Source organism: Dromiciops gliroides, chromosome 2 (genome assembly GCF_019393635.1).
Source record: "Dromiciops gliroides isolate mDroGli1 chromosome 2, mDroGli1.pri, whole genome shotgun sequence".
In the NCBI taxonomy this organism is placed as follows: domain Eukaryota; kingdom Metazoa; phylum Chordata; class Mammalia; order Microbiotheria; family Microbiotheriidae; genus Dromiciops; species Dromiciops gliroides.
Window position 1 is genome coordinate 584,084,228 of NC_057862.1, and position 25,060 is coordinate 584,109,287.

At 37.0% G+C, this 25,060-nt stretch overlaps 1 protein-coding gene across 1 annotated transcript in view; it reads left to right on the top strand.

The window, feature by feature from the left end:
* Positions 1 to 22,533, top strand: part of LOC122740785 (WD repeat containing planar cell polarity effector) — a 415,321-nt gene extending 392,788 nt beyond the window's left edge. The window contains 3 exon segments of the mRNA XM_043983483.1: positions 2,939 to 3,039; positions 6,754 to 6,782; positions 19,485 to 22,533. Of these exon segments, the coding sequence (XP_043839418.1) occupies positions 2,939 to 3,039; positions 6,754 to 6,782; positions 19,485 to 19,535 (181 nt within the window). The 3' untranslated portion in view covers positions 19,536 to 22,533.
* Positions 22,534 to 25,060: the final 2,527 nt, after the last annotated feature.

The following is a 25,060-nucleotide window of genomic DNA, read 5'->3' on the forward strand; positions in this document are numbered from 1 at the left end:
ATCTAAATATTTACTTTCCAACTGGAAAAGATGCTTCTAAAATTGCATTCCACCATCATCGAGAGCAAAAAGAAACACGAATTAGACTTTTCATGTACTCACAGACCTCACAGGTGGAAATTTTCAGCCCTTGCAAAACAGGGAAATTTATAAATAAAGTGCCTGGAAATTGATCGATTAAAAAATATTTTATAACCTCTAGTTCATTAATGTTGACTCAAAGCAAACTGTCACTGCCGACAGAAAAAAGCTGACAATTATCCCATTCCAAGTTGGCCCAGCCTAGGCTGACCTTGTTTACACATCTCAGTCTTTTCATTTGTGGTAACTTGGCATAAGGAAAGAATATGTGGCATATGTGCGGAAGGCCCTTGTCTGCATCTTAAACTGAAATAACCGTAGTAGTACACTAAGTACTTCCAGTTCACTGAGCTCTTAGGTAGATTTATATGTATTAGATAGAACTGGTTAAGTTCCTTTTATCCCCACTGGGCTTTTTATGTTTGTTGACTATAAAACTATAAGCTAAACAGCAACATCTTTTTTCTAAACCTTGGGTTTTGTCTAAAATCCTCCCAGCATTGGCCGATTTTAAAGACACATTCAAAGAGGATGGACAATGTAAGCTCTTTTAGAACATGAAAATAGAAGGGTGTCGGCAATTTGGCTGCCAAAAAAAGCCGTTTACAGTCCTCTACTGAATCCGTAGCCACATGTAAGAAAGCTGATCAAGATACAACTGGACAGATAATGGGGCTAAAGAGCAAAAAGAATCTCTCTCTTTGGCCTAATCTGGTCTCCAATGAAGTTTCTTGGTTTCTTTTTCTGAGCCAATAAAGCTTAAAGCAAAGGAGTACTTGCATTTATTGTGGCTTTAATATGGCTCAAGGAAAGCGGATGAGGAAAAAATGTTGCTTTATGGATTCTCAGCTGCCTGAATAACCTTCACTCTGCTGGGAGGAGAAAGAAAAGTATCCAGGAAGATCCAGATGCCCCTCTAGCTCTTTTTACATTCTCAGAGATAGAGTTTTTTGTTTGGAATTTTATGTTATATTTGCAAAGCTTACTTATCATGGGATCAAAAAAATAAGCCAAAATCATTATCTATTGATTTCAAATCACTATATCACAACCTATAAATGTACCTCCTTCTATTTGCAAAGACCTTTTTCCGCCAAGGTTCAGTATATTAAAAGTTAACCTAAATATTCAAGAAATGTAGCTCGGAATACAAAGATACCATGAAAGCTCAACCATTTAGATGGTAAGATATTTAAATCACTGTTCTGATTTAATAATGCAACATTCCAAGGGACTGTAAAAGCACCACATTAGAACACTTGAAATCATCGCTTTCTTATATCCATCCCTGCCTTTCCATTCCCAGTACTGTCCACACTAGTTTCAGTCTCTGCTATATTAACACTTGGATGCACTTTTGCAATATCCTCCTGACTTTATGGTTCCCTGCAATTCATCCTTCTGCCTGATTCCTCTTTCCAAGGCCCAGATCTAATCATCTAAAACCTTCTTCGGTGGCCTGCAAGTTCAAACCCCCTGACTGAAAGGTTCTTACCTTTCTTGTGTCATGGACCCCTTTGGCAGTCTGGTGAAAGCTACAGACCTCTTCTCAAAGCGATGTTTTCAAATGCAGAAAATAAAATAAGTATAATTATAAAGGAAACCAATCATATTGATATTTAGTTATCAAAATATTTAAAATCAAATTCACAGACCCCAGATTAAGCCCTAGTTTGACATTCAATGTGTTTTTGGAGGCAAAATCTAGATTCAATTTGTCTGTCAAGTCTTCTTGGTGCCAGATCCTGTCATGTATTCTATATGATTATTACTTCACAACAACATCAGTAGGTCTACAAACAGAGAAGCTTCTATGCTCTTGTGAGTGTATTCCTTCTGCTTATGATGCTCTTCCATCTCATTTCAGCCTACTTAAATGTTCCTACCCATCCTTCAAGATCCAAATGACCCAAATGCCACCCCTTCCATGTAGTCTTCCTTGATTGCCCTTAGCCAAATGCCTTTCTCCTTAGGACTCTCACAGCAATGTCTTTGTACTTTTCTTACATACTTATTGTTTTCCATCTTATATTAGAATTGTTTGTGTACATTGCTTATCTCCCTTACTAGATTTAGACTGTATGCTCTATGAGGGCGAGGGCTATTGGTTTTTTTCATCTTTATATTTTCCATCAGTTCCTAGCAGAGTATTTTCCATAACACTAGACACTTACTAAATGTTTACTAAAGGGAGAAATGTCATAATCTCTTACCATAAGAGAAAAAAATTAAGAAAGTAATAGGGAAGTAATAGTAAACTCTTAACCTGAAAAGAGTATTATGCAAACTAACAAATATTAAATATAAATATTTCATGTACTTGATTATAATTCCATTCAAATAATTATGCACAACCCTTCCTCAAAAAGCAGGAAGATATTTCAGATGAACAAAATTAAAAAGAATGCTTGGAGTGCAACCTCCTGAGCTATGGGCTATGAGTATTTTAGAGAAAGACTAGGGACAAAAACATATACTTGTATTGTCCATCTTAACTGTGGAATATACTGGTATTCCCATTGTTTTCTTGCTCCTCTGCTGTCTGACTGAAGGTTGTTCCTGAGAACCAATTCCATACAAAATATTCCATTCGTATAAATTAAATGTTGTTGGTGCTCAGAATACTCAGTTAAATAAAAATCTTAATAAGGTGAAGGACAAAGATTTCATACCATGTTTTGACTTTTAAAAAATGTCAGCTATGAATAACTGCAATGGGAAGATCTGTCATGGAAGAAGAAGGACACTACATAAAAAGTATTACAACAGTTCAAACAATATTATGGTCCTGTTCAATACTTGAGAAGGGTTAAAAAATGTTTTCTCACCACCACATCTGTTTTTCTCCTGCCACAAGACCTAAATACAACAGATTGGCACCTGATAGAGAGACTAGACTTGAGAAAGACAACTACGCTGCACCCTTGACGGAAAAGATGTTAGCCTGGAATTCAGAAGGTAAGGATAATCATCATCAAACCAAAATATATAACTTACAGGAAAATATAGTGAAGGAACTTTCCTTTCAAAGAAGTAAAAGTAAACTAACTGAGTTATTTCCACTGATATCAGTAGAACTTGGCAACTGATTAGATTGGGGGTAGGGAAGAGTGGAAGGAAAAAGAAGTCAAAGAATTCAAGTTTGGGCAAATGGTTAAGACATGGACATAAAAAAAAAAAAGAAAGGAGAGAAGAGGAGCAGGCTTTGAGTGAAGGCTCATAATTCAGTTTTGGACGTGCTGAGTTTGTGATACAAGTAGGACATTTGGATGGAGATAGCCAACAGGCAGGAATTAATGGTTGTCTAGAGCTAGGGGGAGAAGTCAGAACTAAAGATAAAAATGAGAGTCCTCTCACAAACCTTCAATGTGCATACCTTTATCATACTCTGGTATTTCAAAAGAGGCCTGATTTCATCACTGTGGTAAGTCCTTAACTCAGATCACAATCCTTCCATTGTTTAATGATTTGCTATGGTCAAAAAAAATTTTTTTTAGTTCACCTAGTGATAAGCTTCTCTGAACTTCCTTAAGTGGGTCTTTGCCAGACCCATACTCAAAACTTGGCTAGCTTTGTGGGAGCTTCCAAACCTTGTGCTATGCAGACTCTACACTGTTAGTAATGGGACTTTAGTGGAAATAATAATGATAATAATAGTTTAAATGAATATAGCACTTACTATGTGCCAGACAATTACTTTACAATTATTATCTCATTGGATACTCACAACAACCTCCCTGGGAGGTAGGTTACTATTGCTATCCCCATTTTCTAGATGAGGAAACTAAGACAAACAGGTTAAGTGACTTGAGCAGGATTACACAGCCAGTAAGTATCTGAAGCCAGATTTGGATTCAGTTCTTCCTGCCTCCATGTCCAGTACTCTATCCACTCTACTACCTTAAAGCCATGCACATCATCTTTTCTATTACATTTGTGTGTGTATCTTCTCTCCAAGGTTGTAAGCTGTTTAAGGGTTGAGAGAGTGTCATCTTAAGCATTGTACCTCCTCTAGCACATAGTTCAGTAATTTGCACAGAACATGTACTTAAACTTTTATTGAATGAATAAATAGAAAAAAGGGGTGCGAGCCCATTTGGGGGCAACACATACAAAACAGTGAACAGCAACGTAATTAGACAGGATAATTGAGATGCAGAGTTGTGGTCAGGTTCAGTCAATTAACCAGCATTACTTAAGCACCTATTGTGTGCCAGGCACCTAGATTGGATGCCTGGATACCTGGGAGGCTGGTGGTACCCTTGAAAGTAACATAGAGGGGCAGCTAGGTGGCACAGTGGATAAAGTACTGGCCCTGGATTCAGGAGGACCTGAGTTCAAATCCGGCCTCAGCCACTTGACACTTACTAGCTGTGTGACCCTGGGCAAGTCACTTAACCCTCATTGCTTCACGAAAGAAAGAAAGAAAGAAATTTACAAAAAAAAAGAAAGTAACATGGAAGTTAAGAAAGGAGAGTTGAGGGTGGTTAGAGATAATTAGTTCAGTTTGGGATGTTTTTAGTTTAAGATGTTTAAAGGACATCCAGTTCAAATTGTTTAATGGACAGTTGGGGATATGAAACTGGAGGTTAGAAGAGAAGTTAGGGCCAGACAAGCAGACATAAGATAACCATTAAAACTATGGGAGCTGATTAGATTGCCACATGAAATCCAAAGAGGGAGAAGAGGAACCAGGGCAGACACATGTGGGACACAGTTGGTAGGTATGACATCCAGCAAGATCCAGCAAAGAAAACAGAGGAGAATCAGCAGACAGGTAGAAGAGACTGAAAAAAGTATCAAGGAAGAGAGGATCATTGACGGTGTCAAACAGTACAGAAAGGTGAAGAAGCCTGAAGATTTGAGAAAAGGTCGTTAGATTGAACAATTAAGGGATCTTAGTACTTTGGAGAAAGTGGTTTCAGCTGAATGATGAGTTCAGAAGCCAGACTGTAGAGAGTTAAGAAGAGCAGGAAAAGAAAGTGGAAGCATCTATTGTGGACAACTATCTCAAGGAGTTTAGCCACAAAAGGGAGGAGAGATATAGCACAGTCACTAGTGGGGATGGATCAAGGGGTTGGTTTTTTTTTTTTTTTTTGAGAATGGGGGAAAACATGGTCATGTTGACAATAGAAACTAAAGGCATGGAAAATCTCAGACCTTCAAAGTGGCAAAAAATGACAGAAAACATCAATAACTACTGACTCATCCATCTACTTTCTCATCCATAGAAAGTTTAAGGGAATCATCTACATCCACATTGAAGGGATTAGAAGGGAAAAATCAAGACTTCACAAAGAGACATTTCACAGGGGTAAAAAACAAAACCATATCTTTAACATCACACAGTTTAGTGAAATAAGTACAGGATACAAAATCCCATTGTGCTTTGTAGTCATATTGTGACTATCAAACAGCATTTGATTGAGTAGTACAAAAAGCTGCCACAGATTAGTCCCCCGTGCAGATTTCAGGATCAATAGAAGATTCCTTGTCTTGACATTTCTATTTCCAAAATAATGGTTTAGAATATTTAAAATATGTCTTTAAGAAACTCCAACAAGTATTGGGAACAAGAGTAAACATAAGCAAAACTGATCCAATAGACAGGCTCCATAGACATGGGGATGATTTCCCAATGGCTCCTAAGAAAGATTTTTTAAAACCCAGTTAGTTAAATTAACACTGGACAAAAAGTCTGTAGGTTGAGAAATATGTCAGTATTAGGTATAACCATCAGACTTACCAGTTATTAATTAATGCTAGTCACAATACAGTGCAGCTAGGTGGTGCAGTGAATAGAGCTCTGGACTTAGAGTCAGAAAGACTTGAGTTCAAATCTTGTCCCAGAAATTTACAAGCTGTGTGACCTTGAGTGATTTGGTTAACCTTGCTTATCCTCAGTTTCCTCATCTAGGAAATGCAGATTACAATAGCACCTAACCCACAGGGTTTGTTAAAAACACATTTTTAATATTCTAAACCATTATCTTACAAACAGAAATATAAGATAAGCATAATATATTAATACTCTGATCAATGACAGACATCACCCACAACATACATGAGAATCTAGGCAATAGAAATTCATCAAATGTTGTATATTGTTGATAAAATCTCATCTGCTATATTGTGTCTTAGATATAACTTTCTTTAAAGCTGTTCAGCATTTCAATTTATTTAGAATGCAATTTTTTTTAAGAATTGTCATGCTTGGGGGCAGCTGGCAGTACAGTGGATAAAGAATCGGCCCTGGAATCAGGAGGACCTGAATTCTTCTTTCTTTCTTTTTTTTTTTTCTAGTGAGGCAGTTGGGGTTAAGTGACTTGCCCAGAGTCACACAGCTAGTAAGTGTTAAGTGTTTGAGGCCGGATTTGAACTCAGGTACTCCTGACTCCAGGGCCGGTGCTCTATCCACTGCGCCACTTAGCTGCCCCAGGAGGACCTGAATTCAAATCCGGCCTCAGACACTTGACACTTACTAGCTGTGTGACCCTGGGCAAGTCACTTAACCCTCATTGCCCCTCACCAAAAAAAAAAAAAAAAATGCTGTGCTTTACAATAAAGAAACTGAAATTTATGCTAATAATCTAAAAGCTTTTTTTTTTTAACTGAGTTCCAATATGATGTTACAGAACCACATTAAATTCCTGTAATCTTTTCTTTTTAAAGGAGAACTAGAAGAAGACTACACAGAGCAGGTAACACATTTTTCATTTAGTATTTATAAGATATTTAAGGCTCACATTAAAAACAAAGTACATGTTTCATATTCTGCCCAGGTTACTATGTGTTAAGATTATTATGTTGAAGTTATAGAAGGGTGAACTTGTGCACAGAAAAATATGAAAAGCAGCAACCCCTCATGCATTTCCTATTTTGTCTCTGTGGGAAGGCATGATTTCTTTCCGTGATATCAACCTCAAAAGTTTAGCAGTTTTCTGTGAAACATAGCTACCTAGCTGCTCTCCTAATGATGGTCCATTAGGCATGATTTATCTATGAGATCATCTAAATTATGTTGGAGTATTTAATCCCAGAACTAAGGGATTATATCCCCAAACCTATTCTTCATATAACCTCTCAAACTTTCTTCTTTTTTCTTCTTTCTCCTCTTTTTCCTCTTCCTCCTCCTCTTCCTCCTCTTTCCTCATCTTCTTGTTCTTGTTCTTGTTCTCCTCCTCCTCCTCCTCCTCCTCCTTCTTCTTCTCTCTCTCTCTCTCTCTCTCTCTCTCTCTCTCTCTCTCTCTCTCTCTCACACACACACACACACACACACACACACACACACGCGCGCATGCGCGCACACGCACATCTTCCATCTTTTCTCTAAGCATTTACAAACATGCTTGCATATTGTTGGGTTTGTTTGGGGGAATTGTTTTTTATTTATTGGGGATTGTTTTTTGGATTTTTACTCACTTAATAGTATTTTATTTTTCCCAATTACAGGTAAAGATAGTTTTCAACATTCATTTCTGTAAGATTTTGAGTTCTAAATTCTCCCTCCCTCCCTTCTCTCTCCCTCCCCAAGAAAGCAAGAAATCTGATGTAGGTTATATATGTACAAACATGTTAAACATATTTCCACATTAGTCATGTTGTGAAAAAATCAGAACAAAACATATGAAAGAAAAAAATTTTTTAAATTGAAAATAGTATGCCTCAATCTGCATTCAGATTCCATAGTTCTTTCCCTCAAAAGTATTTTTAATCATGAGTTTTGGAATTATATTGGATCATTGTATTGCTAAGAAGAACTAAGTCTATCATAGTTGATCATTGCACAATAATGTTTTCCTGATTCTGCTCATTTCATTCAGCATCAGTTGATATGTCTTTCCAAGTTTTTCTGAAATCTGCCTGCTCATCATTTCTTACAGCATAATAGTATTCCATTACATTCATATACCACAACTTATTCAGCCATTTCCCAATTGATTGACACCCCCTCAATTTCCAATTCTTTGCCACCACAAAAAGAGCTGCTATAAATATTGTTGTACATGTGGGTCCTTTCTCCTTTTTTATGATCTCTTTGGGATACAGACCTAGTAGTGGCATCACTGGGTCAAAAGGTATACACAGTTTTATAGCCCTTTGGGCATAGTTCCAAATTTCTCTCCAGAGTGGTTGGATTAATTCACAACTCCACTGACAATGCATTAGTGTTCCAATTTCCCCACGTCTTCTCCACCATTTATCATGTTCCTCTTTTGTTGTATTAGCCAATCTGATAGGTGTGAGGTGGTATGTCAGAGCTGTTTTAATTTACATTTCTCTAATCAATAGTAATTGAGAGCATTTTTTCATGTGGCAATAGATAGCTTTGATTTCTTCATCAGAAAACTGCCTGTTCATATCCTTTGACCATTTCTCAATTGGAGAATGACTTGTATTCTTATAAATTTTATTCAGTTTTCTAGATATTTCATAAATGAGGCCTTTATCAGAAACACTGGCTGTAAAAATTGTTTCCCAGCTTTCTGTTTTGCTTCTAATCTTGGTTGCATTGGTTTTGTTTGTGCAAAAGCATCTTCATTTAATGTAATCAAAATGATCCATTCTGCATTTATAATGTTCTCTATCTCATCTTCGATCATAAATTCTTCCCCTCTCCATAGATCTCACAGGCAAACTATTCCTTCCTCTCCTAATTTGCCTATGGTATCACCCGTCATGTCTAAATTATGTACCCATTTTGACCTTAGTTGGCTATACAGTGTAAGATGTTGGTCTAGTGTATATTGTTGTTTATTAAAAGACATAGTGTGGATAAAGCACTGGCCTTGGATTCAAGAGGACCTGAGTTCAAATCCAGCCTCAGACACTTCACAGTTACTAGCTGTGTGACCTTGGGCAAGTCACTTAACCCTCATTGCCCCAAGGGGAAAAATACATAGTGAATAATTAGAAAAGCAGCATGGTACCAGAAAGATAAGTCCAAACAAACTTTGTATGGCTGTGGATCACAGAGTCACAGAACCCTGGAGGTTGAAGGGCCCTGAGTTTCCATCTCATTCAGCCAATGCAGAGAAGGCATTCCCCACTATTATGTGCCTGATAAGAGGCCTGTGCTCAAAGCCCTCCGAGGACAGGGCACCTCCTCCTCCCAGGTAGCCCATGACCACCTTTGTGCAGCTCTAATTGTTAGGAAGCTTTTCTTGACATAAAGTCTAACTTGGCTTCCTTCCAACTTCCACCCTATTGCTCTCCAGGTTAAGCCCTTTTGGGAGAAACCAAACAATTCCAGCCCCTTCCATGTGACAGAACTCCAAATCCATCATGCCGTCCCTGGGATTCTCTTCTCCAGGCCAAACCTGCCTAGAGTTCCTTCAGCTGATCCCAACATGACATGGACTCAAGGCCCTTCCCTACCTTGGTGGCCCTTCTCTGGACACTCTAAACTAATCAGTGACAGCTGATCAATGTCCTTTTTTTCTTGATAAAAGTATTTTATTTTTTTCCAGTTACATGTAAAGATAGTTCTCAACATTTGTTTATACAAGCTTTCCCATTTCAGATTTTTCTCTCTCCCTCCCCTTTCCCTTCCCTCCCCCCTCCCCTAGACAGCAGGTAATCTGATATAGGTTATATATATATATATATATATATATATATATAACATTAAACTTATTTCTGCATTAGTCATAAGAGAAGAATCAGAACATTGAGGAAAAACCTCAAAATAGAAAAACAACAGCACCAAAAACAAAAGAAATGGTATGGTTCAATCTGCATCTAGATTCCACAGTTCTTTTTTTCTGGATTTGGAGAACATTTTCCATCATAAGTCCTTTGGAACTATCTTGGACCATTGTATTGCTGAGAAGAGTCAAGTCTATCACAGTTGATCAACACATAATGTTGATGATACTGTGTAAAATGTTCTCCTGGTTCTGCTCATCTCACTCATCATCAGTTCATGCAAGTCCTTCCAGGTTTCTCTGAACTCCTCCTGCTCATTGTTTCTTATAGCACAATAGAATTCCATTACATTCATATACCACAACTTGTTCAGCCATTCCCCAATTGATGGGCAACCCCTCAATTTCCAATTCCTTGCCACCACAAAAAGAGCAGCTATAAATATTTTTGTACATGTGGGTCCTTTTCCCTTTTTTATTATCTCTTTGGGAAAAAGACCCAAAAGTGGTATTACTGGGACAAAGGGTATGCACAGCTTTATAGCCCTTTGGCCATAATTCCAGAGATCAACGTCCTTCTTACACCTGGTGCCCAGGACTGAGCACAGTGCTCTGGATGAGGTCTGACAAGGGCAGAGCCCTTGTAGGCCTATAGCCTCCCCTGTCAATGCAGCTGAAGATTGTATGAGCTCTTTTGAATGCTACATTACACTACCAAGTTATCTTGAGTTGAATTTCACTAAAACTTCCAGACCTTTTTCAAAGCAGGTTTTCCCTATCTTATATTTGTGAAGTTGATCCTTTTAACCCAAGTGCCTCACTTATCCCTGTTGAATTTCATTAAATGGTCTAGAGCCAAAAGAAACCTCAGAGATGGAGGTAACTAGGTGGTGCAGTGGATAAAGCACCAGCCCTGGATTCAGGAGGACTTGAGTTCAAATCCAGCCTCAGATATTTGATACTTACTAGCTGTGTGACCCTGGGCAAGTCACTTAACCCTCATTGCCCGACCAAAAAAAAGAAAAAAGAAACCTCAGAGATCACTGAGTCCGGGGGTTCTTAACTTGTTTCTGTTATGGAGTAACAAGCTGATGAAGCCCATGGACCTTTTCTCAGAATGATGTTCTTGAATGCACAAAATAAAATAGACAACCAAATTATATTGAGATAGTCATTTTTTTCCTAAGTTCCTGAAATCAGTCCACAGAGCCAAGTTAAGAACCCCCAATCTAGTCCAGCCTTCTCTTCTCACAGGAAATTAAAAATTACAGAGGTCAAGGAAGCTTCCATATTAGCGAACACGAATGATAACACTGAACCAGGAGTCAAAGTTAAGTCTTCTACCTACAGGTTGCTTAACTGGGAATCAAAGATTAGGGCCTTATTATGCCCAACCACTTTTTTTCCTAATAAAAATTAAAAATTGTGAAACAGGAAGCAAAAACACTGGGATTGGATTCGGGAGCCCTGGATTCAAATCCTCCTCCACTATTACCTTGCTGCATCAGTGCAGGCAGGTCATCCAACCATTCCAGGCTCCAGCTTCTTCATCTTTAAAATATCTCTAAGATTCCTTCCACTTGTCATTGTCAATAAGAAAAAGAAGAACAAAAAAGAAAAAGAAGAAGAAGAAGAATGGTGACATAAATAGTGCTTGAAGATTTACAAATATATATTATAATCCATAAAATAACATTTTAAACAAATACATATATAAATGTGTGAATGTTTGTGTATATATGTATAAATAATCTTATTTGAACCTCTCAATAATTCTGTGATGTAGGTGCTATTATTATCCCCATTTTACAGGTGAGGAAACTGAGGCAGAGAAGTTAAGTACTTGCCTGGGGTCACACAGCTAGTAGTATCTGAAATATAATTGAATTCAGGTCTCCTTGATTCTGTCAGTCTATTCAATATGCCAGCCAGCTGCCCTATGAGTATTGTTCACCCATTTCAGTCATGTATGATTCTTCATATCCCCATTTGATGTTTTCTTGGCAGAGAGAGTAACTTGCCATTTCCTTCTCCAGATCATTTGACAGATGAGGAAACTGAGGTAAACAAGGTTAAATGACTTGCCCAGGGTCACACAACTAGTAAATGTCTGAGGCCAGATTTGAACTCGGAAAGATGAGTCTTCCTGACTCTAGGCCTAGCACTCTATCACTGTGCCACCTAGTTAAAAGGATAAGGATGATATAGAATGACTTAGAGAAGAACAAATATGTAAAGATAATTGGTTTTGCCTTAATCTTAAACTGTTTTCAATCACTGCTTAATTGAAACTTATTCTTCCTCTCAGGCCTGGACAGAGAGCATCATTACTAGGCTCTAAAAAATGTTCAAGATGATTTAAAAGCCTCTTGGGGGCATATAGAAAGGTCAAGCTCTGGGCACCTTGGTTGTACCAAAGTGCATCTCGGTATCACATTATATTAATTATTTCTATGTTCTCTAATCTTCACAACTAACTATTTTCCAAAGCAAGGCAAATTCTGCTTATGTTAGCAATTCCAGGAAAGGCCTGATGGGACGGCTCTTCATCAGCTGTTAGCACATCAAAGTGATGTTTGTTGTAACTGGAAAATTGTTGTCATGTTTACTCCTTACCCTGGGATTGTTGGCTTTTAATTCTTTTTTAATATGTTAAAAAAAAAACTTGGGGGCAGCTAGGTGGTGCAGTGGATAAAGCACTAGCCCTGGATTCAGGAGGACCTGAGTTCAGATCCGACCTCAGACACTTGACACTTATTAGCTGTGTGACCCTGGGCAAGTCACTTAACCCTCGTCGCCCTGCCCCCCCCCAAAAAAACCCCAAAACTCTCAATAAGAACAGCTAAATATATTATTATTTTAAAACTACAGCTTCAGCAAAGATAGAACTAACTGCAAATCTGACTACCACAACACCAATACTACTTGGATGGTGGGTACTGAAGTCAAACTTGATAGTTCTTGCCCTTTCAAGCAACTTCCTCCAACCCAGCCCCACCCCCCACCCCCACCAAAAAAAAAGATATGCTTCTGAGTGCTACCGCCTTTTTCACTACCTTTTTCATGCTGATCCCTATGCCTAGGATCTCCTCATTCACCTTCATACATGTTGAATTCCAACACATTCATTAAAGCTTCCATTAAAGTCAGCAAGGATAGTTAATACAGCAGATAAAAGTCAGCATCCAAAAAAGATCTTACCAGTCTTTATCCCAGGGATAAAATTAAAGTCTTACACTTGGATTCAAAAAATCAACTTCAGAAGCACAAGATTAAGGAAGGGGTTACTAAATAAATAGCTGCTCATCAGAAGGAAAAAACCACACAAACCAAAACCAAAACCTGGATATTCGTCAACTCAATACAAGTAAAAGATCGTAATCTTATGCTGAATAAGAGAGGACAACAGTCTTATTGTACTCTAGCCCGGCCAGACCACCTTTGAAATATGCCTTTTGGTCCTAGAAAGAACATTTTAGAAAGGAATAATAATAATAATAATAATAATAATAATAATAAACAATAAAATAAATAAACAGGAGACATTAATAAGAAATAATAAAGTGGATGGTATCCAAAGGAAGACAGCCAGTATGATAAAGGAATTTGACAAGACCCACAAAAGACTGGAGGAACTGACGTATTTTAGCCTAGATGAGAGAAGATTTTACTCCAACAGGATAGTGGTCTTCAAACATTTAACAGTTTGTCATGGGAAAGAGATTAGACTTGTTTTGCTTGCTACCAGAGAGTAGAACTAAGAGCTACAGAAACAATTAGAGCTGTCCAAAGAAGTAGAATGCAGTACTTTCTGTGGCAGTGAACTCCCCGGCACTCCAGGGTTGAATGACCACTTGTGGAAAACATTGTATAGGGGATTTGTGTTCATCTATGTATGGAACCAGGGGATCTCTGAGCCTCCATCCGCCTCTGAGACCTTGTGAAATGCCTCCTTCTCCATGAGATTTATTCTCAGCCCTCTGGTCTCTACCAACCTCCAAAATGGCACAAGCTCCCAGAATCTCAGAAATTGCCTAAGCCAAGCCAAACCTGAACAAGAGTGTCTTCTTCATCACACCTAACAACAAGGGCTAAGCCTGGTGTCATTTAACATTTGTGTTGGTGTCTAGAATAATCACTTTCATTTTTGTATTCCTATTTCATGCTCACAATGTCCAGGTCTTTTTGACTTCCTCCTTGATGAAAATATTCATTATGTATAGACACGAGGCTTCCTCTTTCTGGCTATGGAGCTCTGTTTTCCAACATATTTTTCACTGTCTTCACCCAAGCCAGCCTTTGCCCACTGTGTCTCTCAGTGCATAAGAGAGACAAAGTACAATAGTACATGTAAGTGGATTTGGAACCGGTTGAATGACTGGCCACCAAAATAAGTCATTAACAATCTAAATGTGGAAAGAGGCCTCTGGTGGATCCCCAGAGAACTGTGTTGTTCAACATCTATATTAGTGACTTGAATAAAGGCACGACTCATCATCACATACTCAACACATTTGGAGATGCCATGAAGCCGGGAGGGAGAGGATTATACAGTCAGCATCCAAAAAGATCTCGCCAGGCCCAACCTAATAAGGTGAAATATAACAGGGAAAAAATTTAAATCCTGTACTTCGGCTTTAAAAAACCCACAAGTACAGGGGAAGCTAGATGGCACAGTGGATAGAGCACTGGCCCTGGAGTCAGGAGTACCTGAGTTCAAATCCGGCCTCAGACACCTAACACTTACTAGCTGTGTGACCCTGGGCAAGTCACTTAACCCCAATTGCCTTACTAAAAAAAAAAAAAAAAATCCACAAGTACAAAAAGGGATAACAAGAAGATAACTATATAGAAGTCTAAAAAAAAAATCCAGGGTTTTGTGGGGGGTTGTTTTTTGTTGTTTTAGCAGACTACAAGGTCAATGTGAGTCAGGGGTGTGAGAGGACCACCAGAAAAGCTCACATGATGTTAGGCCATGTAATGAGACTCACAGCTTCTAGAAATAAGGTGACAGAAGATCAGACAACATCTCTGGTATGATGTTCAGTGGTAGTCATAGAAGTTTAGGAAAGACCCTGAAAAGCTGGAGCAGTGACTCAAACTCAAATAGAAACAGAACACAAAAGAAAAAAAATAGAAACAGAAGCCTGCCGCTGCATATTGACTTTGTTCATTGTTATTCAGTCTTGTCAAACTCTTCATGACTCCATTTGGGGTTCCCTTGGCAAAGATACTAGAGTGGTTTGCCATTTCCTTCTCCAGCTCATTTTACAAATAAGGAAACTGAAGCCAACAGGGTTAAGTTACTTGCTCAGGGTAACACAGCTAGTTAAGTGTCTGAGGTCAGATTTAAACTCAGGAAGATCAATCCACTGTACCACCTAACTGCATAGTGACTTAGAAAACCACAAATGAACATTATCTAAGGCATGTTGTATTTTCATTTATTTTTGTTAAACATTTCCCAATTACTTTTTTTTTCCTTTTTGGTGAGGCAGTTGGAGTTAAGTGACTTGCCCAGGGTCACACAGCTAGTAAGTGTCAAGTGTCTGAGGTCAGATTTGAACTCAGGTCCTCCTGAATCCAGGGCCAGTTCTTTGTCCACTGCGCCACCTAGCTGCCGCCACCCAATTACATTTTAACCTAGTTTGGGCCGCTTTCTGAGTATTTTGCATCTGGGCCTTGAGACTGACACCTCTGCTGGAGAATATCCAGAGGAAGTTTAATCAGGAAAGCAAGATAGCCAGAGATAAGAGATCTAGAGCTAAAGCCTCAGGCAATTCAGTCCAACGTCACGATTTTATAAAAGAAGACTTGTGCAATGGTCTGATCATAGGTAAGATTGAGACCCACATCCTCTGACTCTTGATTCAGTGCCCCTTCCACCCTACTTCTTCATTGGTGAAAGGTCTCTGCTTCATGCCAGATTAGGATTGGCTGAAGGAATTGGGGATATTTAACCCAGAGTTGGAGGAGTGATACCTGTCTTGAAAATATGTCTTGTAGAAGAGATTAGTCTGGATCTGCTTGATTCCAGAGAGCAGGGAAGCAGAAACAATAGGTAGAAGCAGCCAATTTAGACTTGAAGGCTGGAAAAAGCTGACCAAAAGTGTGATGGGCCATCTCAGGTGACAGTGAGTTCCCCTTCATTGCACGTCTTCAAGGAAAGCCCAAATGCCTACTTATAAGATTTTTTTCAAGTCTGAGTTGTACTGGATGACACCCAAGCTCCCTTCCACCACTGAAACTCACAATTGTGAAGAAAACTATATAAACTATAAAACAACATGTAAATACAATTACTAAAAATTCTATGTTGGCCATATTTATACTTTTATGGGAAAGTATCCATAGAGCTACAAAAAAAAGAGGAAATCTCATTTATGATACTGCCCGTTAGAATGTAAACTTCTTGAAAGAAGGAATTCTTTCATTCTTTGTTTTTGTATCCTGCCCACCTAGCAGAATGACTCACATGTAGTAGGTACTTAATAAATGTTGGTTGGTTGATTGATGTAGAGATAATGATTTGAAATAACAAAGAAAATTATCATCTAAAATTGTTAAGAGTAGAAAGAGTATTAGGCTAAAAGTCAAAAGGCCTGAATTAGGCCAATTATTAGTTGTTTCACTTTAGGTAAATTCTTTTTAAAAATAAAGCTGAGACAGGCTAGCTATAAGATGAGGGTCCTACCATGTTTGTGAAAATAAAATCGGATAATGTGAATAAATAATTTAACTGTAAAATGTAGACAAATGTTAGCTATTTAACATTAAGTGTAAATTCTAAGAAGCAAACTAAAAGCAGACCTTGACTTGTCTGTAGAATTAGCTTAAAAAAAAAAAAAGAATTCACTTACCATAGTTCGTGTACACTTTTTGAAAAATCACAAGGAAAGGTGACCTGGTATCACCCAACATTACGTAACACAATAAGGGTGTGGTTCACAAAATGCACTAAGATGAATGTAGAAACCAGATGAGGGATTGGGGAAAACCCTTTTGTTGCTTCTGTAAATTACTACAGGAATTAACATGCAGCCTCTTTCAATCAAAGGTGAGCACACTGTTTAGCACTTAATGAAATGAAGATCAATCTCCCTCACAGCCACAACTTCCTACTTTCTAAATAAAATCACCAACCAAAGTAGGCAAGAAAGATAAAAATGAGTGATGGCCAAAACAAATATATGCACATACAAATTCCTTAATCCTGGTTCACATACACCTATATATTCAAAGATGTTTCGCTTTTCTTACCATCTTTTAAAGGCAAGTTTTGGGGATTTTTTTAAAATCTTGAGGATACCCTCTGAGAACACTACCCAGTATTAATGCTGATACCCCCGATATTTGGAAATGTATACCCATGCACTCCCGACAGTGTCCTGATGAAAATATTCAGCTTGGAGTTAGGTAAAAAGTGATTTTAAATCCTGGCCCCACAACTCAACTAGCCTCTCTGGGCCTCAGTTTCTTAAATAAAGAGATTAGTTTAGATCATCTCTAAAGTGCCACCTAACTCTGGCAAGCTCCTACTGCTCCTCTCATTCATCTTTAGAGAGTCCTTGGGAGGGAAATAAAGGTCCAGCCAGGGTGCTTACACAGCAGTACAGGATACTGTGAAAAGTTATAGAATCTCCTTCTCCTTGAATTTTTAAAAATAGGATTAATCATCATTTCACTCAAATGGTTTAGAAGATCCTAAAACAGGAATGGGGTTGATGATATTTCATCTGACTATATCTTTCTATAATCTATCTTTATTTAAAAATAGGGTCCAGGGGCAGCTAGGTGGTGCAATGGATAGAGCACCGGCCCTGGAGTCAGGAGTACCTGAGTTCAAATCTGGCCTCAGACACTTAACACTTTCTAGCTGTGTGACCCTGGGCAAGTCACTTAACCCCAATTGCCTCAATAAAAAATAAAAAATAAATAAAAATAGGGTCCAGAGAAGGATTTGTGTGACTGGTAGCAAAGGCTATTGGAATTCAAGAAAGTGGGTAAATCACGGAATCAAAGGGGATGAAAGGTTTGAGCACCCAAAAGGAATTATTCTCAGCAACCTTGGACAAATTAAGTGATTGTCACTAATATAATTCAACAAGGCAGTGATAATAGAGTTAATCGAATCTACATCTTCTCGTGAGGACTGTAAGATCATGCAAAGTACACTTTAACATAGTAGCTCACAAACCAAGAGATGGAGTTGGTGCTTTGGAAAAGTGTTAGGACTTACAATGGTTTTTGTGGGTTGTTGGGGTTTTGGTTGTTTCTTTCTTTCTTTCTTTTTTATTAAACTGAAAGCTACCCAAACCCCACTGAACTTGCCAGCACACACACACAAGCCCCAGGCAGTATTAAATTACTCATTCTCCTTGTTACTTGTTTTTCCAGGGTTTTTTTTTTTTTATTCTGTGTATAAGCAGTATATACACGCACCTACATTCATTTCCCTTACTTTCCATGCCTACATTTTCTTTGGGGTGTGGCTGTTTGCATGTAGTTCAAAGGCAATGACTTTCTGGAAATCACTTAGAAGGAGTCAAAAGATAACTTAGGAAATATCTCAAATTAGAGGTGACTAGTTTACAAAGTTCAATTAAATTCAGATTAACCTATAATTTAAGAGAAATATCAATGTTCTTAATTCCTTTGCCATACATGCCACTGTGTAGCCCAACCTGTGTTGCAATCATCCTTGCCTTTCACCTTTACCATTTTAACTCTTTGTTGGCTATCTCTAAACTCCAACATCTGTAGCAAGATACTTTGCTTTCTCAAATAACACACAGACACCTTCACTCCCAATTTAGCTGGTTTCTTGTCTCATTCAACAGTGTCTTACATTTCTATCCAGTCAATGAGCCTGACTCTCCTCCACAGGCTAGGGAAATGGAAAAACGAAGTTTGTCATAAACCAACAGGGGCAGGAAATCATGAGGAGTCTATCTTTGCAGCTCCGTATAGGACTTATGCCCCAAATATTACCTGCCAAAATGCTTTTGCATCAGTACTTTCAAGCGTACTCTTGTGATATTCTAGATCGTAATAATTCAAGGGACATGGCAACATTCTCAATTAAAAATTAATTTTAATTTGCTAAAATGTGTGAAATAAATAATTCACTAAAATGAAGCATAAGACATTCTCACTGTCATAACAACAGTGTTTTATTTTAGTAGCTACTTTTCATCTTTTCTTTATGGCGAATTTCTCTATATCATAAATTTTTAAATTTCAACTTAAAGTTGGTCTTTTCTAACTTCAACTTTCTTGTACTTCATATATTAAGTGTGTTTTACCTTCCTTCCTTGATTTTAATAAATCAAATTAAATTCAACAGACATTGATAAAACACCTATTGTTTCTAAGTCACTATGTGAGACCCTGTGGGATGTACAAAGTAAAGTCTGTTTCTTACCCTCACAGAGCTGACCATCCAGTGGAGAAAGGGGAAGTCAGGCATGAGAGAGAGAGAGAGATGGATGATAGATAGATAGACAGACAGACACATATACATATATATGAAAATAAATAATATGATGTAGAATATGAAAAGGGATAAATAATACTTTGGTAGTTCACAATAGAGAGGGGACAGTGAATTAAAATTTACCAATAAGATTGGTCCTTATATTACAAATAATTTAAAGTACTTTTGTCCCACTATATATATTAGCTAACTACTATAAAATCAATAATCAGCTTATTCTATCTGCAAGAGTGTGATTTTTTTCTCTCTTTTTGTTTCAGGAAATTGAAGATGATGGTTCTCTGAGAATGGTTCACTTTGGTTTGGTGTAACAAAGAAAACCCAATCTTTCACTTGATGACTTTATAACTTTATTCCTAAATGTGCCCCAATGAGAACACACATGGCATATACACATAGTCCATTTTTCACCAGGTTTCCCCATATCAATCACCAGCCATCACTCCGACAAACCACTCACCACATCCTCTTCAAATGGCTGTTCACTTCTAGGTTACCTGCTACTTCTAAACACCATGGATACTGTACCTCTGATATGTGGGAAAAGCACTGCATAGATGGGAAGGTCAGAGAGAGTATATACTTAAAACCATCACCAACGCCATTACTGAGTTTTAAGTTATCCACCCTGAATATTGATCTAGTAACCCAAAGAACCCATTCAGATCTCATATGGAGTAAAGCAAATGGCCATATATAATTACATATTTATTAATACCAAAAATGAAATGTAAAACAGCAAATAAGTTTAACTGTAGACAAATGAAACCCATTATGCTATTCATCAACTGTATGATTTAGTCTCACATTGTGTTACCTACATAAGATTTGACAGTTGACAAATTCTTTTCTTAGGTGACTACTGCCTAACTCATCCCTTGGTTTTACAGGCAAAAATTGATCCATATTTTCAGAGAACCAAGTATTGGCAGTGGCGAGGATATAAATTATTTGCTTTGAGATTTTGATTGTATGGTGAATGCCTTGTTTTACAACATGTTGGAAGAATGAGGACATCAATTAGTCAAACCTGATTGACTAAGTAAGAGTTAACTCTTGATTGATGTTCTTGTTCAGCCACAGCCCAGAGAGGTTCTCAAGGGGCCAGTTTATCACTAAGGCAAGAGGAGTCACACAAGCGGAGTCCTGCCGACTCAACGGCATCTATATGCCCTTAGTATAAATATGCCTGTGGCTTCTCCTTCAGCAATGGTACAATCAACCCTCTCTCAAAATGTCTTATTAGGGATGACCTCCTCTTGGCTCTTCTCCAACTGCTCTTAGAAATACTCAGGTCCTAAATAGCTTTCATGTTGATTCTAGTTAGCTCTAACTGGAATGCCAGTGACTAAAATGAAATATTGAGAGCATATCTGAAATACTAGATCTAAAGTTTTCTTCTTGGTAAAGTGCCAGATAATACATTTCTCTTCAATCACTTCCAGAAATGTGTTTTTATGCATCCTCCTCTATTTTTGCTTTAAGTCTCAACATTTAAAGGGAAAAAAACTACACAGTATCACAATATTTTTCTGCGTAATGTTTTACTCCAAACACATTTCATGAAAGAAATGCTATATATACAATTCTTCGTGTGTTCATTTTTAGAAAATCTTCATTTGGATGCAGACATTACTTGCTGCTACTTTAAGAGTCTAAAAATCATTCTATTGCCATTTCAATGGAGTAGATCTTGACTTCAAATACCTTCATGAAAAAAGCTGACTTTCAAAAGAAGGAGTATTTCTTCAAGAATGCTCTCCATTTTTGTAATCTAGAAATATAATCTCAGTTGAATAACCACTATTTTCCCCCTTTTAAAAAGACGTGGAGCCTCTTTAACATCATTCCATTGGAAATCCAGATTTAATCTTGCTCTTCTAACTGCTAATGTAAAATGAACAGCCATGGTGGTAATCTGCTTCATTCAATACTATACTTCTGTCCTGAATTATTCAAAGAAAACATATATTTTCTTATTCTGCCACTATTATTAGAGTGCATACACTAGAAATCTGTATACACATATATGTATGTATGTAATTTTTATCTTGTAGGTAAAGAATTTGTATTGAAAACCAAATCACAGTATTCTAACAGTGTAATTTTGTGTTTGTGAATTATTTTCATAGAATGGTACATTTAAAGCATTTCATTTAGAAGATCTTATTGATGAAAAAGAATATGCCTCTATATTTGAATCAGTCATTTATTCACAATTGAGAGGTTTTCTGACAATATTACCACTCCTGTTACGTGAAACACTTTATTGAATATTAACAATTAGTATGTTATTCCTTGATTAGGAAAAGGGCATACACAAAATCATGTAAATGCTTTTAAAACAAGAGCCAAAAAGATGTTTCTCTTCACTCAGCAAGTTAACATTAATAAAGTAAGATTAAACCAAATCTTTCCCCCATCTAGGCTGTGTATATTATATATGTCATGTCCATGAATCCTTGTGACAATCTGAGGAAAGTAAGTGTTTGTGAAAGATTTGTATTTAATTTGGATTTTTAATACAGCAATCAATCAAGAAACATCCCATTTGTTCTGCCCAAAACAATGAAATGTATTACTTAGCTTATAGAGCCCTTTTGCTGAACTGAAGCCATATTTCTGTCAGTTCAAGTGATGGTCTATATGAGGGATTAATCTGACACCAGACAGGGAGCCCTAATCCTTCAGTATATCATAATCTATTTACTTTGCATACTAAGAGGATTTCAGTTAAAATGTACAGGAAGTAATGCTAGCAATGTACATTAGAAGAGGAGCGGTTTCCCCAAAATCTCACATTTTTAATAAAATGCTTTCTTAGCACTCATAGATTTCTCTATTGAAAAAGAATTCAATAAGTATTCAGTTGCTGGTCATGTACTTACTTTTCTTTATAGATATGGGTTTGAATCACTACCATATTTTGTGACTCTTTTTATATATAAATGTCATACAACAATGTAGCTTAAATACAAGACTTTATTTGCTAACAAGTCAGACATTTTCAGTGAGTACATTTTTATGCCATTTCTCTTAATTTTTGAGAGTAAAAGCTCTAAGCCATGGTGTAAAGAAGAAGAGTGCACACACACATAAATACACATATATATATACACACACATGCATAATTAAGAATGTACTCTCATAATTCCTGAAACTATTCATGTGTGCTGTGGCAAAGAGGGCATCTGTTAAGTAAAAATTCCTCGTCTTAGCCTATGATTCTTTCACATATTAGGAAAATTAAATGATTAAACATTTATATATTTTTAAATCATAAAAGTATTTTATTATTTTCTAGGTACATGTAGAGATAGTTTTCAATATTCGTTTTTATAAGATTTCTAGTTTCAAATTTTTCTCCCCCTCCCCAAGACAGAAAACAATCTGATATAGGATATATATACAATCACATTAAACATATTTCTGCATTAGTCGTGCTGTGAAAGAAGAATTAGAGCAAAGGAGAAAAACCTCAAAAAAGAAAAACAAAAGAAAAATAGAAATTGTATGGTTCAATCTGCATCTAGATTCCATAGTTCATTTTTTCTGGATTTGGAGAGCATTTTCCATCATGAGTCCTTTGGAGCTATCTTAGACCATTGTATTGCTGAGAAGTCAAATCTATCACAGTTGATCAACACACAACATTGTTGGTACTGTGTACAATGTTCTCCTGGTTCTGGTCATCTCACTCAGCATCAGTTCATATAAGTCCTTCCAGATTATTCTGAAATCCACCTGCTCATAGTTTCTTCCAGCACAATAGTATTCCATTACATTCGTATACCACAACTTGTTCAGCCATTCCCCAATTGATGGGCAACCCCTCAATTTCCAATTCCTTGCCACCACAAAAAGAGCAGCTATAAATATTTTTGTACATGTGGGTCCTTTTCCCTTTTTTATTATCTCTTTGGGAAAAAGACCCAAAAGTGGTATTACTGGGACAAAGGGTATGCACAGCTTTATAGCCCTTTGGGCATAGTTCCAAATTGCTCTCCAGAATGGTTGGATCAGTTCATAGCTCCACCAACAATGCATTAGTGTTCCAATTTTTCCACAGCTTCTCCAACATTTATTATTTTCCCTTTTTGTCATATTAGCCAATCTGATAGGTGTGAGGTGGTACCTCAGAGTTGTTTTAATTTGTATTTCTCTAACCAATAGTGATTTAGAGCATTTTTTCATATTGCAATAGATAGCTTTGATTTCTTCATCAAAAAACTGCCTGTTCATATCCTTTGACTACTTCTCAATTGGGGAATGACTTGGCTTCTTATAAATTTTATTTAGTTCCTGATATATTTTAGAAATGAGGCCTTTATCAGAAATACTGGCTATAAAAATTATTTCCCCACTTTCTGCCTCCCTTCTAATTTTGGATGCATTGCTTCTCTTTGTACAAAAACCTTTTAATTAAATGTAATCAAAATCATCCATTTTGCATTTCATAATGTTCTCTATCTCTTATTTGGTCATAAACTGTTCTCCTTTCCATAAATCTGAGAAGTAAATTATTCCTTCCTCTCCTAATTTACCTATGGTATCACTTTTTATGTCTAAATCATGTACCCATTTTGACCTTATTTTTGTATAAGGTGTAAGATTTCGGTCTATGCCTAGGTTCTGCCATACTATCTTCCAGTTTCCCCAGCAGTTTTTGTCAAATACTGAGTTCTTATCCCAGAAGTTGGAGTCTTTGGGTTTATCAAACAGTACATTACTAAAGTCATTTACTATTGTGTCTCTTGTGCCTAGCCTATTCCATTGATCCTCCACTCTATTTCTTAGCCAGTACCAAATATTTTTGATGACTGCTACTTTATACTAAAGCTTCAGATTTGGTACAGCTAGCCCATCTTCCTATGCATTTTTTCAATAGTTCCCTTGATATTCTTGACCTTTTGTTCTTCCAGGTGAATTTTGTTATTATTTTTTCTAGCTCTATAAAATAATTTTAGGTAGTCTGATTGGTATGGTACTGAAAAGTAAATTAATTTAGGTAGCTTGTCATTTTTATTATCATATTAGCTCAGCCTACTCTTGTGCAATTGATATTTTTCCAATTATTGAGATCTGATTTTATTTGTGTGAAAAGTGTTATGTAATTGTGTTCATATAGTTCCTGGGTTTTTCTTGGCAAATAGACTCCCAAGTATTTTATATTATCTACCGTTACTTTAAATGGAATTTCTCTTTCTATCTCTTGCTGCTGGACTTTGTTGGTCATGTATAGAAATTCTGATGATTTATGTGGTTTTATTTTACATCCTGCTACTTTGCTAAAGTTGTTCATTGTTTCAAGTAATTTTTGAGTTGATTCTCTAGGATTCTCTAAGTATACCATCATATCATCTGCAAAAGAGTGAAAGTTTTGTTTCCTCCTTGCCTATTCTAATTCCTTTAATTCTTTTTCTTCTCTTATTTCTAAAATTAACATTTCTAGTACAATATTAAATAATAGAGGTGATAATGGACATCCTTGTTTCACCCCTGATCTTATTGGGAATGCTTCTAACATCCCCATTACATGTAATGTTTGCTGATAGTTTTAGGTAGAGCCTGCTTATTATTTAAAGGAAAACTCCACCTATTCCTATGCTCTCTAGTGTTTTTATTAGGAATGAGTGCTGTATTTTGTCAAAAGGTTTCCCTTCACCTATTGAGATAATCATATGATTTTGGTTAGTTTTTGTTATTGATGTGGTTGATTATGCTGGTAGTTTTCCTGATGTTGAGCCAGCTCTGCATTCCTGGTATAAATCCCACCTGGTCATAGTGTATTATCCTGGTGATCACTTGCTGTAAACTCCTTGCTAATATCTGAGAT